Source organism: Lycorma delicatula, chromosome 11 (assembly GCF_047948215.1).
Source record: "Lycorma delicatula isolate Av1 chromosome 11, ASM4794821v1, whole genome shotgun sequence".
NCBI lineage: Eukaryota > Metazoa > Arthropoda > Insecta > Hemiptera > Fulgoridae > Lycorma > Lycorma delicatula.
In genome coordinates, this window is record NC_134465.1 from 13,627,617 (window position 1) to 13,644,376 (window position 16,760).

General features: G+C 31.4%; 1 protein-coding gene across 5 annotated transcripts in view; it reads right to left on the minus strand.

Annotated features, from left to right (window-relative positions):
* Bap170 (Brahma associated protein 170kD) overlaps nt 1-16,760 on the minus strand; it is a 278,139-nt gene that overhangs the window by 15,401 nt on the left and 245,978 nt on the right. For 4 of the 5 annotated variants that reach the window (XR_012758142.1, XR_012758143.1, XM_075378240.1 and 1 more), the window contains exons 18-19: nt 6,134-6,298; nt 3,462-3,515 (exon numbers count right to left, since the gene is read on the minus strand). Coding sequence is in view for 3 of the 5 variants with exons in the window: in XM_075378240.1 (XP_075234355.1) it covers nt 3,462-3,515; nt 6,134-6,298 (219 nt within the window). In the remaining 2 variants the exon portion in view is untranslated. The remainder of the gene's footprint in view (nt 1-3,461; nt 3,516-6,133; nt 6,299-16,760) is intronic. The other variant, XM_075378239.1, reaches the window with a different exon arrangement.

Below are 16,760 nucleotides of genomic sequence, written 5' to 3' on the forward strand. Positions count from 1 at the left end.
TTTAAGAAATTACAATGACTGGTTTTCTAAATACAGACCATTATTATTGGATACCTTTAACCCAAACACGCTCTTGAATTCTGTATAATTTAATATAGAAGTTCCTCCGATCAGCTAAATCTCTTAACTGTATCTCCCAAAGAGTAAGGAAAGCGCAAACTACCTACTTCACTTCAATAGAAGGGACAGTCTTTTTGTATGCTTATTAAGAACGGTTTTACAATCTCGGGCAATTCACATGCTACTTACAAGTAGTCCATCAGTAAGCCAAACCTAATTCTTTTACTATATCTTGAAACCAATACTTAATTATAAAATTTAAAATAAGATATTTATACAGGGTATTTCACCAAGAAACGGAAAGAATTTCAGGATGAGTTCTACCAGTGAAAATAATGAAAGAAGTTCATATAAACATGGGTCCGGAAACGCTTCGTCAGTGAATTATGGCTAGTGAGAGATTTTGCAGTAATTCTTGAGTAGAGTGAAATAAAGACATACTGAAATTCTAGGAACACAAATTAAGGGTAATCTTGATGATTTCTTATGGTTTTTGATTTGACAAATGAATAAAACAGGTTTCAGAACTCTATCTCCAATGATTTTTGGATAACTGGGCTAGAATGCAAAAAATTGTGGTGAAAACCCTGTTTGTTATATTTTACATGCAATAACTTTGTTACATGGGTACTAAATAAGTAAAAATTTTAAAAAAAACTTGTAGAGGATTTAATTCTGAACAAAATGATTTAAATAAACAATAAAAAAACAAAATCAAGTTACAAAAAATTAATTTTATTAACATCAAAATATCTTAAACAGAAAGAATAATACTTTTAACATCCGAGAATACCTAGAAATAAAATCATTCAATAAAAGTAAAATAATAAAAAAAATTAAGAAATTACTATTATAACAAGCGTTCAAAATGTCATCCTTCACTATTAACACAGTTCTCTGCTAGTTTTAAAATTCCTTTGGTGGCTCTTTCACTGTATCCGTATTATTTTGTCGAATTTCAAACGCATTGAAAATTCTTGCCATCAGTTCTGCTTTTGTAATTATCTTTTCAGCATATACTATCGATTCCATTTGTCCCCATACACAATAGGCCATTGGCATCAGATCAGGTGATCTAGGAGGTCAATTGATTGGTCCTTCTCGCCCGATCCAGTTTTCCTAAATGTTACTACATTCAACTACTATTTCATAAAAATGTATAGGAGCCCCATCATATTGAAAAATCATTTCTTGCCTCGTTATTAGTGGAATGTCTTCTAAAAGCTAGCGCAGGTTATTTTTTTAAAAAATACTAGTTTCCTATTAGGCGACTATCGAAAATAAATGGTCCAATCATATGCTTATCAATAATTCGGCACCAAACGTTATCGGAAAACTGATGTTGAAAACTTCTTTCTATTGTGGCATGTGGATTTTCAAAATCCCAGTGATGTTTATTTCACAAGTACTTCATCTCTTATAAATGTTACCTCATCAGCAAATAAAACAGAACTTACTTTATGACAGTTTTCTTGAAGCCACTGACAAAACCTTAGACGCAATGCAAAGTGGCCAGGCAGTAAATTTTGAACCTTCTGATAGCGGTACAGATAGAGATTTTCTTTGTTAAGTATTTGTCATACTGTACTGTGTGGCAAACCAATGCGATTTGAAATTCGTCTAGTACTAAGCCCCGGGCTACATTGAACTTGGTATCATGTTCTTCTCATAAGCAACACAACGTTGTTCTTGTCTTTCAACAGAATAAGAACATGTAGGTAAAGAATCAGTTACGTATAAACAATGGAAAACTGAAACGAAGGTTTAGATTTGGAATCCTTCTATTAGGAAATCTTTCTTGATACTGCATTTTTGCAGTCAAGGAGTTAGCATTGCAATAACCATAAATAAAAATTATGTCAGCATATTCCTCATTTGAAAACCGAAATGAAATTTTGAGAACACGGAACACAAACACTTCAACTTCACACACGCTGCACAACTGACTAAAAGTTTCAAAAGTGTACAAGACTATTCACATTCTGTAGACAAATTGTTATTGTTGATCAGCTGTTAAAACTACCGACTTATGAAATAAAAAAAACATTTATTTTACCTTTAAATTTTTTTTTCTTTTCAACAATTGTGGATAAAGTTATAAAACTGGTGTTTTATCTTACTCTTCTGTTGATCTTATTTATGTTAAATGATTTTTAGATAATCTCAGATGTTAAAAGTATTATTCTTTCTGTTTAAAAATTAATGTATTTTTTCAGCCACGTTTCAGATATTGTGATCTTAATAAAATTAATTTGTTGTAACTCGGTTTTGTTTTTTAGTACAGTTTATTTACATCAATTTGTTCAGAATTAAATTCTCCACAAGTTTTGTTTAAAATTTTTACTTATTTATTACCCATGTAACAAAGTTATTGCACATAAAACATAACAAAATGAGGTTTTCATAATTTTTTGCGTACTAGCCCAGTTTTCTCATAAACTACTGCAGACAGAGTTCTGAAACCTGTTTTATTCAATTTGTCAGATCAAAAACCATAAGAAACCATCACGCTTAACCCTTCATTTGCATTCCTACAATTTCAATATGGCTTATTTTTACTCTGTGCCCAGGAATCATGGCAAAATCTTTCGCCAGCCATAACTTGCTGGCGAAGTATTTCCGGACTCATGTTTAATGAACTTTTTTCATTAACATCAGCTGTTAAATCATACACTTAATTATAGTATAAAATTAACGTAGTACAGAATTCAAATGTACTATGCGGCTTGTATTTAGGGGAATATAGATCCAACTATTGATTGTCATAAACATTCAACCGTGGATTCCAACAAGTTAAGAAGTACTATGGATGAAAAAACAGTTAAAAAGATTAAGCAACCGTATTATTACAACAGTAATATAACGCTCCACCTCCTAACACTGTAATAGTAGAAGGCCAGCAGCTGCAGTAGAAGTCTGAAATCTGTCACTATTTTCGGAAGATCCAGCTGATATAGATATCAGTTGTGTTTTGGGTAGAAGCTGAACTCCTATAAACTGAAAAAAAGGAGTGGGAGGGTGCTTTAAACCTATTTCGAGTAATATTAATTACTACTTACAACTTGAACAAATACAAAAAAATTTTTATATAAAAAATATATTCAAACATAAACTAACTAATTGCAAATAAAAATATTTATTAAATATCATCTTACTAAAGCATAAAGCTTAACATTTTAACAAAAAAATAAACTAGAAAAAAAATTAATAATGATGAACTTAAAAAATACAAAATGAAGCCTACCATACATAACCTACAAAACACACTAACATAAAAAAGAAACATATTACAAAAAAAAAAAAACCACAAAACGTAGAGAGAAAAACCATGCACAGAACAAAAACCAAACAGTATTCAAAATATACCAAGAATTAACATTTTTTGTCAAAATTCTAGTTACCTGATCGACAGGAACTGGTGTAGGAGGGGCAGGACCTGCTTTAGCAGGTTTTTGCTGTCAGAAAAAATAAATTGTAATACAGTCAACCATATTATAAAACATGATATAAAAGTCATAAATCTTAAACGATATAAAACATACATCATAAAATTTCCAAATAGAAAATCATGATTTTGTTTTATATCTTAAATTACTGTATAACAAAGTTATACATCACAACTTTTCCTTACGTTAGATTTGACATCTATGTTAATAACATTTACATTTTTTAACATTAAATATTCTATTAACAATTTTATTATATAAATGATGGCATCTGTAATTTGAAAAAGAGAATTTATCTGTTGCAAACTCTGTAAACTGATCTAATTTCATTAGAAAATTAACTGTTGGAAAGTTTGATAATCATGTCTAGCAAAACATCTGCCTTTTTCTTGCCATATTCTTGATTATTAAAAACGTTACAGACAAAAATAAATTATAGCCCTCACAATTAAAAGTAAATTTGTCTAATTTTTTTGTATCCCGTAATAAGGACTCTGCCTCTTTTCAGGTCATAAATCAGTTACTTTATACATGTACAATATGTAGAAGGTGAAAGGAAATCTTGTTGGATAAGATATCAGAGCAGGCCAGTTTAGTAATCAAGATAAAAAATTAAATTTTTTTTTATTCTTCATTATTGCATGTTTATTACTCTAAAATAGGATCGATTATTTTTAATAATAAAACTGACAACTCTATTATACTAGGTCACACAGAAGAGAAGGAGCCTCTTGTCACTGTAAGGACATTACAATAAACAGACAAAAAATCCTAACTTATAAGGTCAAACAACGTATGAGCATGTAATCAAATTTTATTAGCAGCTTACAGGTCTTTCAATTATACATAAATCATACATTATATTAAATTTATAATACTATCCTTATTTCAGGTGTAAGCAAGATAAAAATGAATTTTCTGTAATTTTCTACAAAAAAAAAGAATTGCTACATTAACCTAACAAAGTATTACCAGTTTTAGACTGTAGTAGTACAGATTAAAAACAACTGTTTCAAGATTTTAATTAAAAAAAAAAAAAAGACTGAATTACTTACGAACTGAAAATAGTTATTATTACAATAAAAACATGTTTTGAAAATTTGTCAGCGTAAAACTAACAGAAAAATTAGTATAATTAGTTTAAAAAATACATACCTAAATTTTCTTTAAGGGAGAACAGATTTAGATAGACAGCTAGCCATATAATAAATTTCATTATTTAAATTGTGGTCTTCTATGTACATCTTATAAACCACTCAAGAGAAAGAAAAAATTTAAGTATTATACCATAAGAAAATATAGGAATTAAAGTAAATTATCCATAATGATAATTTACAATTTTTTCTAAATCTTATTTGTATTTAAATTACATACAAACTAAAAATAATTTTTTCGTTTTTAACAATTTTTTTTAGCCAACACGACCACAGTTAGGTACTGCTCAGAGGATGAGATGAAATGGAAATTTCTGTATCATGTGAAAATGCCATGCATGTTCAGGATTCGAACTCGGAACCTTGGATGAGAGGCTGAGATGCTACCACTCACACCATAGAGGCCAGCAAAAATAATAATAATAAAACTTTTAAAAAACATTAATTAAGCACAAATTTTTTTTTTTAATGTCTGCTATACTAAAACTGACCGTACAATATTTTAAAAACTTTGTTTTTAACATACCCGATACTGGTTTTTCTTCTTTTTTACATACATAATCTCTTAATGAAGCTATGAAACATTAAAATTCCCCTACTAGCAAAACAGATAAGAAAATGGTATACCTTAGGCATGTTTGCTAAAACTTCTTAGGGGTTTTTACAAATAGATTGACACTTTCAACAGTGATTTAGAAAAAAAAAAAACAAGTTTTTAAGGGGGTATAAATGTTTTTTCTTCATGACATTCTGATGACTCTTCAACAAGGTTTCCTTTTCATTGATATTCATGTAGTAATGGTATGGATCTACTATGAAATACCTAATAGTAATTGTCAGTTTTTACCAAAGAATTTGATGACAATATTATTTTAAATAACAGATTGAAAAATACAGAATAAAGACACAAATAGGCTTTCTAGTAAGACCATTATCCGAAAGGAAAAAATTTATTTGGTTTATTTTATGGTAGTAAATGAAAAAATTTATTTGGTTTATTTTATGGTAGTAAATAACAGAATGAGTTTTGAATTTGGACAACAAAAAAAGTAGTGCAGTAAAGATCTAATTGAAACAATAGACACTGGATTACATAATTTATTATAAGTGACCGACTAATTTTATAAAGTTATAAAGAAAAGAAATTTTACAAGATACCTAGAACATAGTGTGCCTGGATAAAAGGATTAGAACTGAATAACAAATGACAGAAAAACATTTCTGTCAAAACAGTAAATGGATTATTTTTAACTTGTGAACAAAATTTGTACAGCCAAAATGATAATACAATCACAAGAAATAATGTTATTCCAAGATATTTTAAATAAAATATGCTATTTAAATTAGCATTAAAAAGTCAGTAAAATATATATTTTGAAACTTAAAACAATATAGAAATTCATAAACGTTAATTGTATTTACATTTTTTTAATTTACTAAATCGATGTTAATTTTAAAAATGAATAGATTTACCTGCAGTTCTTTGGGGTTAACAAATTCGAGGGCGTGCCTCTTAATAGCATGAAAAGCTGCATTAGGAGCATAACCAGGATGAGGTGTAGGGGGAGATGGGGCAGGAATTTCACTTCGTCCAGTAACTGACAATTGTTTTCGTCTCACAGCCATCATCCGTAATACCTAAAATAAAACAATTAATAAATTACAATTAGAAATATTAACTATCATAAATAAATGTACATGCAAGTAAACTAGCACATCATTACATAGGAGAACAACAATTTGTTTTCTATGTAAAAAGATATTCCATAAAAATAAACAACTGCACTTTTATTTGTAATTCAGCCAGTAGAGTAAGGACTAAGATTTCATTATAAATAAAGCCAAAGTTCTGATACAGAGAAAAATCTCCTGATGATGACAATAGTAATGATTGTATCAAAAATATTAGTAATAGATATTCTTGTACAGTCGGATATGCAAGCGATCGATACAACTATCAGTACAAAATATCAGAACACAATCACATATTTTCTGTTCAAAATTTCTTGGTTTATATAAAGAAAACTTTTGGTAAACTTGAAATTTTTAACTTTTCTACAGTCGGACAGAATAATATCTTAATGATGTGGTGAATAATATAGTAATTTTCCTTAGAAATAACTATCAGCACCACAGCACGTCATGGTTCGTCTCAATAACTATTGTTTGAGCCTATTTTTAATTGTATGAGGATCATTCAATAAATAGACAAATAACTGTACAGTAAAAATGGTTTATTAAATAAATACAATTTTTTTTGTCTACTTTTCCCCGTAGAACCCCTTAACTTCTCTGCACTTATTCCATTTTTATACGAATCCTCTTACCCCCTCAGCGAAGAATTCTTTACCTTGATCTTGAAACCAGTTTTGTACTTTTTCCTTTACCTCTTAATTGTTGATAAACTTGATACCATGCAAAACTTCTTTCGTCATATCAAACAGATAAAAATCTGAAGGGACAAGGTCAGGGCAGGAACTACCAACCGAATAGTTTCCAGTGTCAGTTGTGCCACGTGAGGCCGTGCGTTGATTTGAAAAAGAAGCACGCCTTCCTTCCTCTGCAATCTTGGACTTTTTCTCTTCAATGGGATTTAACCTTGTTCTCAATCACAGCTAAGTAGTATAGGCTGCTTTAATAATCACAGAAAACACAGGTGAACAAAATTATGGAATTTGAAAGTTGTTTGTAATCTGATAACTGATTTTTATGTTATTTTGTGCACCAATTTCAAATATGGCCACTGTTTTTTTTATATCACGTAAGAATTTTTCACAACACTAAAAAAATAAAATTGAAAAAGGCATATTTTATATGTATTCTTCATGGAAAAGTTTTACTTATAAAAAGTAATACTTTTCCTTACCTCTACGGAGACTTGTACTACCATTTTCATTTCAGTGCTTCTCAGGCTACATTTTCTGTTATAGCTGGCTTACAGATCGTCTCTATGGATGCATCAACAGTATTCTAAAATCGTGTTCAAATTCCACCTTCCCCGATATCTGTGTTCCATTTCCTTTATATCTTGGAGAAATCTTTCACCCTGTTCTTCACTTACAGAACCAAGATTTTCAGTGAAGTAGTCAATATGAGAATGGCAAAAATACCTTCAAGCTCATCACACGATTCAAGTCTTGGAATTTCATTAGCATGTTTTCCACTATACACTTAAAGTTTGGGTCCTTATTGTTCCACAGCAATTTCTTTACGACTTCTTAAAATGCTTTCCATGCTTCTTTTTCAATGTCCTCCATTTTGATTTGTAAGACTTCATCTTAAAATGTTTTATGAATATCTGGACCAGTGAAAACGCCTTCTTTGTTTTTTTCTTCTGAAAGTTGTGAAAATTTATAGCATATGCATTTAAAGCACTCTTCTTCCTTGGATAGAGCCTTTACAAATTGTTTCATCAATCCCAGTTTGATGTGAAGTGGAGGTAGGAGGACTTTCCACGGATCAACCAAACTTTCCCGTATTACATTTTTGCTCCCAGGTTCTAATATTTCCCTACATGGTCATTCTTTTCTGGTCCAATATTCTTTCTTGTATTGACTGACCCATTCACACAAGAAGCAGGGATGGATATTTGGTGTATCCTCCCTGCTGCCCAAGAAGCACAGAAATTACTTTTAGATCACCACATATTATCCATTCATGATTGCAATATTTCAGTTTAAGTAGAACCGATTCTAAATTCTTGTACCGTTCATTCATATACACAGAGTGTCTACCAGCGCTGAAGCATATTTGTCGCCATTATGAAAAACAACAGGTTTGAGGCTTCATTTGTACAAGTCAATAAACAGCCTCCATTCATTCACATTATACTTTATGTTCACTGTTCCATTACACCAGAAACATTGTTACAATAAATTAATCTTCCATCTTCAGAAAAGTATAAAGTAAAGACTTTTCTTTGTTTCTGTACCATGAGAAAGAAGTGCCAGGGGCCAATAAGTTTTTTTCTTTTAATCTAGATCCTAAAAGTTCTACTGAATTTTTAGGAAGACCTAAATATCTGATAAAGTCATTCAGTTTATGCTGTGAAAAAAGTTGCGGTTCAGATACTACTAAAAATAAAATCAACATCATCATCTTGTGACTGTTTCAGAGTTGTTCAGTATATCTTCTAGTTTTTGTCTGCAACTGAAGGTAGAGATACCCCATGACTGTGAAGTACAGGGTGTATTGTCAAATAAAAATTTGGATTCACAATTTTTTTCTTAATTTTTAAATTGAACCTTTGCAAATTTTAAGAACAAAAGTAGCAATAATCACTGTGATTTTTGTGGTTTTCTCCAGATCATTGGTACTCCAAACTGAAAAGACTCTTTCTTACCTTTTATCCATTAGCATAGCTCTTCCACACTAGTAGAACAAACTGTATGAGGGGCCCATGTTTTATCTTGGTCACCAAGTTTTATCCCAAAATAGGCATAAGTACACCTTTTTAACAAAGTCTGTAATATTTCTTTGCCGTTTCTTCATCACAAATTCCCCGCAAATGTAACAGAAGTTATTAGGTGAATTAACACAACCCCTTGAAGCCATTCAAAATATAAAAACACAAGGACAGCACAAATAAAATAACTTCAAAAAATGAAAGAAATCTAAAACACTAGAAAGTTTGGAAAATTATTTAACACTACCAAAACTTTTCAACACAATGTTCTAACTGCAACTAATGAATCTTTACTTCGGTAGAGTAAAGTTGAGTAGAAACAAGTGAGTCATCACCTTTGCTAAAAGTTTGACAAAACCAACTCGTGAAACCACTCTAATTAATCATATTACATCATCTTATTAGCATCTTACTGTATCAAACCAAAATTATAAACACTACTTGTATTCATCCCATATAACCAAACTAATAGTAAAGTAACAAAAAAATTAACATAGGCCTTATTTTTTATTCAATGTTTTATAAATAAAATATATGATTATCAATTTAGAGAATATTAAAAAAATTGACTTAGTCAAAACATGGTACGTGATGAAATTTGTTGACTATTTTCCCTATAACAAGAGCACAAAAATCAATAAGAATCAGTTATTAGTTTTCAAACAACTTTTCCATTGTTGACCTGTGAAATCGGACCATGGGCATTCCAGAAGTTAACATGATCTTACCAGCCAATGGTTATATTTTGAATTTCTTACGGACAGGTGATTCTGGATGTTCCACTGCATGCTTTGATGCTTGAAAAAATTGATTTATTCAAGTTTATCGCAGGTTAAAATCCTGTCCAAAAATGCATCACCTTTGTTAGTGAAATGATTTTTGTGTGCAGTGCAAATAAGAAAGTTCTTGGCTTTGTGATGAATGGTAAGCTTTCTGGGAACCCACCTTGCACAACTCTTACGGTAATTCAGTTTGTTTTGAATGATAGAATGAGTTGTGTCAACACTTAAGACACTTTTCAACAATTTGTTCACTGTAAATCGTCAATCTTCTTGGATAAGTGTATCAGTACAAGAATCTAATGCCGAGGTTAAACTGTTAACGGATCTCCAGAGCGGTGCTCATCGGTCACTTTTAAATTTTTCCACCCACGTGTTAAACTCACATGGTTCATGCAACTACTGCCATACTGTTTGTTCATCCAAGAGAATATTTTTGATGGTTGTACACTTTCCGAAAGTAAAAATCAGATCACAGAACTATGTTCTTCAACAGTACTTTCTTTGAGGGGACACAACATCATAACTAAGACTTTAGACGTTATGTTTACATAAATATTAATCAAAGAGAAGACTAACACTCTTCGTTGTCAACTAACACTTACAAAAGTTTCAATCGCCTGCATTAAGCGTTTCCATCACAAAATTTTTTTTATCTGTTTAATTATTACCCTCGTACATTTCTAACATGAAACCCTTAAATTTAAATGAATTCATTACAGTGTAACTGGAACTGTTCTGTAAATTTGTATATAAATAATTAAATAATAAATGAATAGACAAAGTGCTTTTAACTAAATTTTTAATTAAACAAAACTATAAAATTAATTAAATCTATTTACTAAACTCATTGTAAAATACGCTTTAAATACACTCTATCATAAGCAACATTATCTTATCAATCTGAAGCAAGTTACAGATACACTGCTTATTCCTTTTAGATGCCATTCTTTTGTCACTCATATAGAAAGTTAACTTGAATATCAAGGACTTAAAACTTGAGGGTCACTCCCTCAAGATCTTTTATCAGTATAATACTGTAATCTGGTTCACGATAAACTAATAAAATTATCCTTTTACAGTCAAAATATGTATGTCAGTCATGAAATGAACATATGATATTCTTACAATAGGAAGGGGATCATCATATTCTTGAAATCAAAATCTGCGAATTCATTATCAAAAATGTCTTAATTGATTCAATATGGTATAAAGCGCTTGGATATGTAAATAAAATAAAATTATCTGATAAATCTTAATTTTTTCAAACACAATAATTACAATTTATTTTTGCCAGTTAGGATCATTAGAATATAAATTGACTGAAATGCAGGTAAACATAAATTATTCAGTGCATTTTAGGGGTTAATAAAAATGAACAAAGCAATGTAATGAAGGTTGATTTTTTCAAACATTAGTATAGGTACTAGATTTACTAGCTATTCCATATGATTAAAAATCATAAAGCAAGTACATTCATGATTTTTAATCATAAAGCGAGTAATTAATTATAAAGCAAAAGTATACTCACCTTAAATGAACAAGCAGGCGCAATGCAATGTCAGGGTGATCGTCATTGGGGGGGTGAGGGGCAATGCAACGGCAGGGTGGATAACTAGCACTAGGTACCTAGACATGTCACAGGAAAATGCAGTGCTATGTAAATCAATATGTGAATAACCCAACATTTACTTCAACAAGATGCACCACCACACTTGGGATTACACATTAGGAACTTCATGAACAGTTTCTCAATGTTGGATCAACTGTGATCGACCAATTCCCTGGCCACCTAGACCCCCTGATGTTATGCCACTTGATTTCTTTCTTTGAGGATTTGTCAAAGGCAAGGGGCAAAGACAAGAGGCATGGTGTGTACAACTAAGGTAATTGACATCAATAAACAAAACCGAAAAATCGAAGGAGTAATTAATGGATTAACAACTCCAGATATTCTCGATAATGTGTAGCATGAAACTAAATATCACCTATGCATTTTACACCCGCAAAAGGTGCTCGGTGCTCATGTGGAATTTGTCTTAAATATTAATAAGTGCTGTAAACAAAATTATTTGAAATGCCCTGTTCAACAATAACATTAATGTAAGTACGTTGCTTTGTTATTTTTTTATTAACACCTAAATTACATTGAATAATTTATGATCACCTGTATATAGTCTTAAGTAAAAAGATTTTTCTCTGCTGGTTGAAAATAGTGCCGATAAACGTTCTCCCATGCTGTAGCAATAACAACTTTCACAATTAACAATTTTATTTCATCTTAACCACTGTTGGTCATATAAGAACTGACTCAACATAATTATAATGCAATAACTTACTACTAAATCAGTTGAAGGCTTAATGTGCAATTTAATATTGGAAATTATTCTCTCAAATAAATTCATACTACTGCATCTAATGTAGTAGTATCATTGATACATTATTTAAACACAAATGGTCACTGTGTATTTAAGTATTTTAAAAGTAAAATACTGATCATCATGATGATTGGCATAATGAAATTGTCAGTGAAGTTTAAAACAAGTGAATTCTTAGCCATATCGATTACTATTAGCATAATTAATTTTACTGTACTATCAGATCATCATTATAGATCTACTACTTAAGAATTGTGGCCAGATAAGTTAATTAATTGATTAATTCAACTGAAACTGAAAGCATTTAAGAATATCATACTAAGGAATGAAAATTTGTATGAAAAATGCGATGTCTGACTGGGATTTGAACCCAGGACCTTCCAGGTGATTGCTTGGTTTGAGTTCTACAATAATTCTTTAAACTTTAATCTGTAATATCTGGAGCTAAGGCTTTTTACCATGACTTTCAAACACTTTACTCTAATAATTTTCAATAAAAAATCAATGCTTTAGACCTTAGGAGAAATAGAAACCTTGTTTAGAATGTTACAACACATAAGCTGCTTGTTTGGCTTTAAGCACAACCCATAAAGGAAAGTTTTGGTTTTCAAGCAATTCTACATCCTGCATCACCACCCTAAAGAGTTCTAATAAGAAGCCGCCTGCCTCACCAGCAATTAGAAGGTGCCGACCTAATATCAGCAAGTTATTATTGATAAAATTCACACATCATACATCCAAGTAGTTGGAGTCTGGAAGGCAAGAAAATTGGAATAAATAGAAGGGAGCCGATTGACTTGCAGATAGTTTCCTTCTCTCTCGCATCAGGCCCGACTGCTCTTTAACTACACTTGATTCGATATTACAACACAGATTTTTATTTATAATTTAATAAACCCCCTCTATGAATCATGAGTCCTTACCGTTGGTGAGGGGGCTTGAGTGCTCAGTGATACAGAATAGCTGTACCAAAGGTGCAACCATATCGTAGAGGTATCTGCTGAGAGCCAGACTAAGGAATGATTCCTGAAAGAGGGTAGCAGCTCTTTCAGTAGTTGTTAGGGGCGTGAGTCAGGACAACTTAAACGGCCATATCAACATCACTCTGTCCTCTGAGTACTGCGCAGCTCAAAGCAATGGAAAACTACAGCTGCTTTTTTTCCAAGAAAATGTAGCTCTCTGCATTTTCATATAGCAATGATGGAGGCGCCTTCCTTGGTAAAATATTCTGGAGGTAAATTAGTCCCCCGTTCGGATCTCCGGGTAGGGACTACTAAGGAAGGGGTCACCAGAAAATTAAAAAATAACATTCTACGAGTCGGAGTGTGGAATGTTAGAAGTTTAAAAAAGGTTGGTAGGTTAGAAAATTTAAAAAAGGAAATAGATAGGATAAATGTGGATGTAGTAGAAATTAGTGAGGTTCGGTGGGAAGAGGAAGGCGACTTTTGGTCAGGTGATTTTAGAATAATTAACTCAGATTCAAATAATGGGCAGGCAGGAGTAGGTTTCGTAATGAACAAGAAGATATGGAAGAGAGTAGAGTATTTGAAAATGCATAGCGATAGAATCATTGTAATAAGGATAAAATCAAAACCTAAACGGACAACGATTGTTAATGTCTATATGCCTACAAGTGCCCATGATGATGATGATGATGATGAGGTAGAGTGTGTATACGAAGAAATTGATGAAGCAATTAAACACATAAAAGGAGATGAAAATTTAATAATAGTTGTAGATTGTAATGCAAGCATTGGAAAAGGCAAGGAAGGAAATATAGTGGATAAATATGGGCAGGGCAAAAGGAATGAAAGAGGGGACCGACTTATAGAGTTTTGCACAAAGTATAATTTAGTAATTGCCAACACCCAATTTAAAAATCACAATAGAAGAATATACACTTGGAAAAAGCCAGGCGATACTGGAAGGTATCAGATAGATTATATTATAGTTAAGCAAAGATTTAGAAATCAACTCGTTGACTGAAACATTTACCCTGGAGCAGACATTGATAGCGACCATAATTTAGTGATAATGAAATGTAGATTGGGGTTTAAAAACCTGAAGAAAAGGTGTCAGATGAATCAGTGGAATTTAGAGAAGCTTGAGGAAGAGGAGGTAAAGAAGATTTTTGAGGAGGACATCGCAAGAGGTCTGAGTAAAAAAGATAAGGTAGAAAATGTAGAAGAATGGGAGAATGTTAAAAAGGAAATTCTTAAATCAGCAGAAGCAAACTTAGGCGGAATAAAGAGAACCGGTAGAAAACCTTGGGTTTCAGACGATATTTTGCAGCTGATGGATGAACGTAGAAAATATAAGAATGCTAGTGATGAAGAAAGTAAAAGGAACTATCGGAAATTAAGAAATGCTATAAACAGGAAGTGCAAACTCGCGAAAGAAGAGTGGATTAAAGAAAAGTGTTCAGAAGTGGAAAGAGAAATGAACATTGGTAAAATAGACGGAGCATACAGGAAAGTTAAGGAAAATTTTGGGGTACATAAACTAAAATCTAATAATGTGTTAAACAAATATGGTACACCGATTTATAATATGAAAGGTAAAGTCCATAGGTGGATGGAATATATTGAAGAGTTATATGGAGGAAATGAATTAAAAAATGGTGTTATAGAGGAAGAAGAGGAAGTCAAAGAAGATGAAATGGAAGAAACAATACTGAGATCTGAATTTAAGAGAGCATTAAAAGATTTGAATAGCAGAAAGGCTCCTGGAATAGACGGAATACCTGTAGAATTACTGCGCAGTGCAGGTGAGGAAGCGATTGATAGATTATACAAACTGGTGTGTAATATTTATGTAAAAGGGGAAGTTCTGTCAAACTTCAAAAAAAGTGTTATAGTATTGATACCAAAGAAATCAGGAGCAGATAAATGTGAAGAATACAGAACAATTAGTTTAACTAATCAAAAATCTTAACTAGAATTCTATACAGAAGAAGTGTTAGGAGAAGACCGATTTGGTTTCAAAAAAAGTATAGGAACAAGGGAAGCAATTTTAGGGCTCTGATTAATAGAACAAGAAAGATTAAAGAAAAACAAACCAATATACTTGGCACTTATAAACCTAGAAAAGACATTCCATAACATAGACTACAATAAAATGTTCAGAATTTAAAAAAAATTAGGGTTCAAATACAGAGGTAGAAGAATGATTTCTAACATTTACAGGAACTAAACAGCAACAGTAATAACTGAAGAACATAAGAAAAAAGCCATAATAAGAAAGGGAGTCTGACAAGGATGCTCCCTATCCCCGTTACTTTTTAATCTTTACATGTAACTAGCAGTTAATGATGTTAAAGAACAATTTAGATTCGGAGTAACAGTACAAGGTGAAAAGATAAAGATGCTACGATTTGCTGATGATATAGTAATTCTAGCTGAGAGTAAAAAGGATTTAGAAGAAACAACGAATGGCATGGATGAAGTCCTACACAAGAACTATCACATGAAAATAAACAAGAACAGAAGAAAAGTAATGAAATGTAGTAGAAATAACAAAGATGGATCACTGAATGTGAAAATAGGAGGAGAAAAGATTATGGAGGTAGAAGAATTTTGTTATTTGGGATGTAGAATTACTAAAGATGGACAAAGCAGGAGCGATATAAAATGCTGAATAGTACAGGCGAAACGAGCCTTCACACAGAAATATAATTTGTTTACATCAAAAATTAATTTAAATGTCAGGAAAAGATTTTTGAAAGTATATGTTTGGAGCATAGCTTTTATATGGAAGTGAATCTTGGACGATTGGACTACTGAGAAGAAAAGATTAGAAGCTTTTGAAATGTGTTGCTGTAGGAGAATGTTAAAAATCAGATGGATGGATAATGTGACAAATGAAGAGGTGTTGCGGCAAATAGATGAAGAAAGAAGCATTTGGAGAAATATAATTAAAAGAAGAGACAGACTTATAGGCCACATATTAAGGCATCCTGGAATAGTTGCTTTAATACTGGAAGGACAGGTAGAAGGAAAAAATTGTGTAGGCAGGCCACGTTTGGAATATGTAAATCAAATTGTTACGGATGCAGGATGTAGGGGCTATATCGAAATGAAACAGCTAGCACTGGATAGGGAATCTTGGAGAGCTGCATCAAACCAGTCAAATGACTGAAGACAAAAAAAAATTTTAATAACTTTGCTAAATGAAATTAGCAAAACTGTTTTTCACAAATTAGTAAAATTAAATCTTAATAATTACATTTATATACAATTGTTTATAAAAAAATTTATTTTCAAAATTACCCAATATATTATTTGAAACATTCTTTTGCAAAATTTCTTTTCTTGACTAACTGTCAACCAATTGTTACAGTAACCTATACTACAGTGAAACCTCTACAAATCAGAACCAACTGAAAATGTACAGTTTCCAAAGTCCCGATATATTTATAGAAATTAGTCTCTTCACAACGGAAAACTCCGCAATAAAAAAAAAGGAAAGCAAACATAGATTTTATTTTTACTTCTTTTTTTAAGACAGAAAGGTAATTAAAAAAAAAAATTGTACATTTA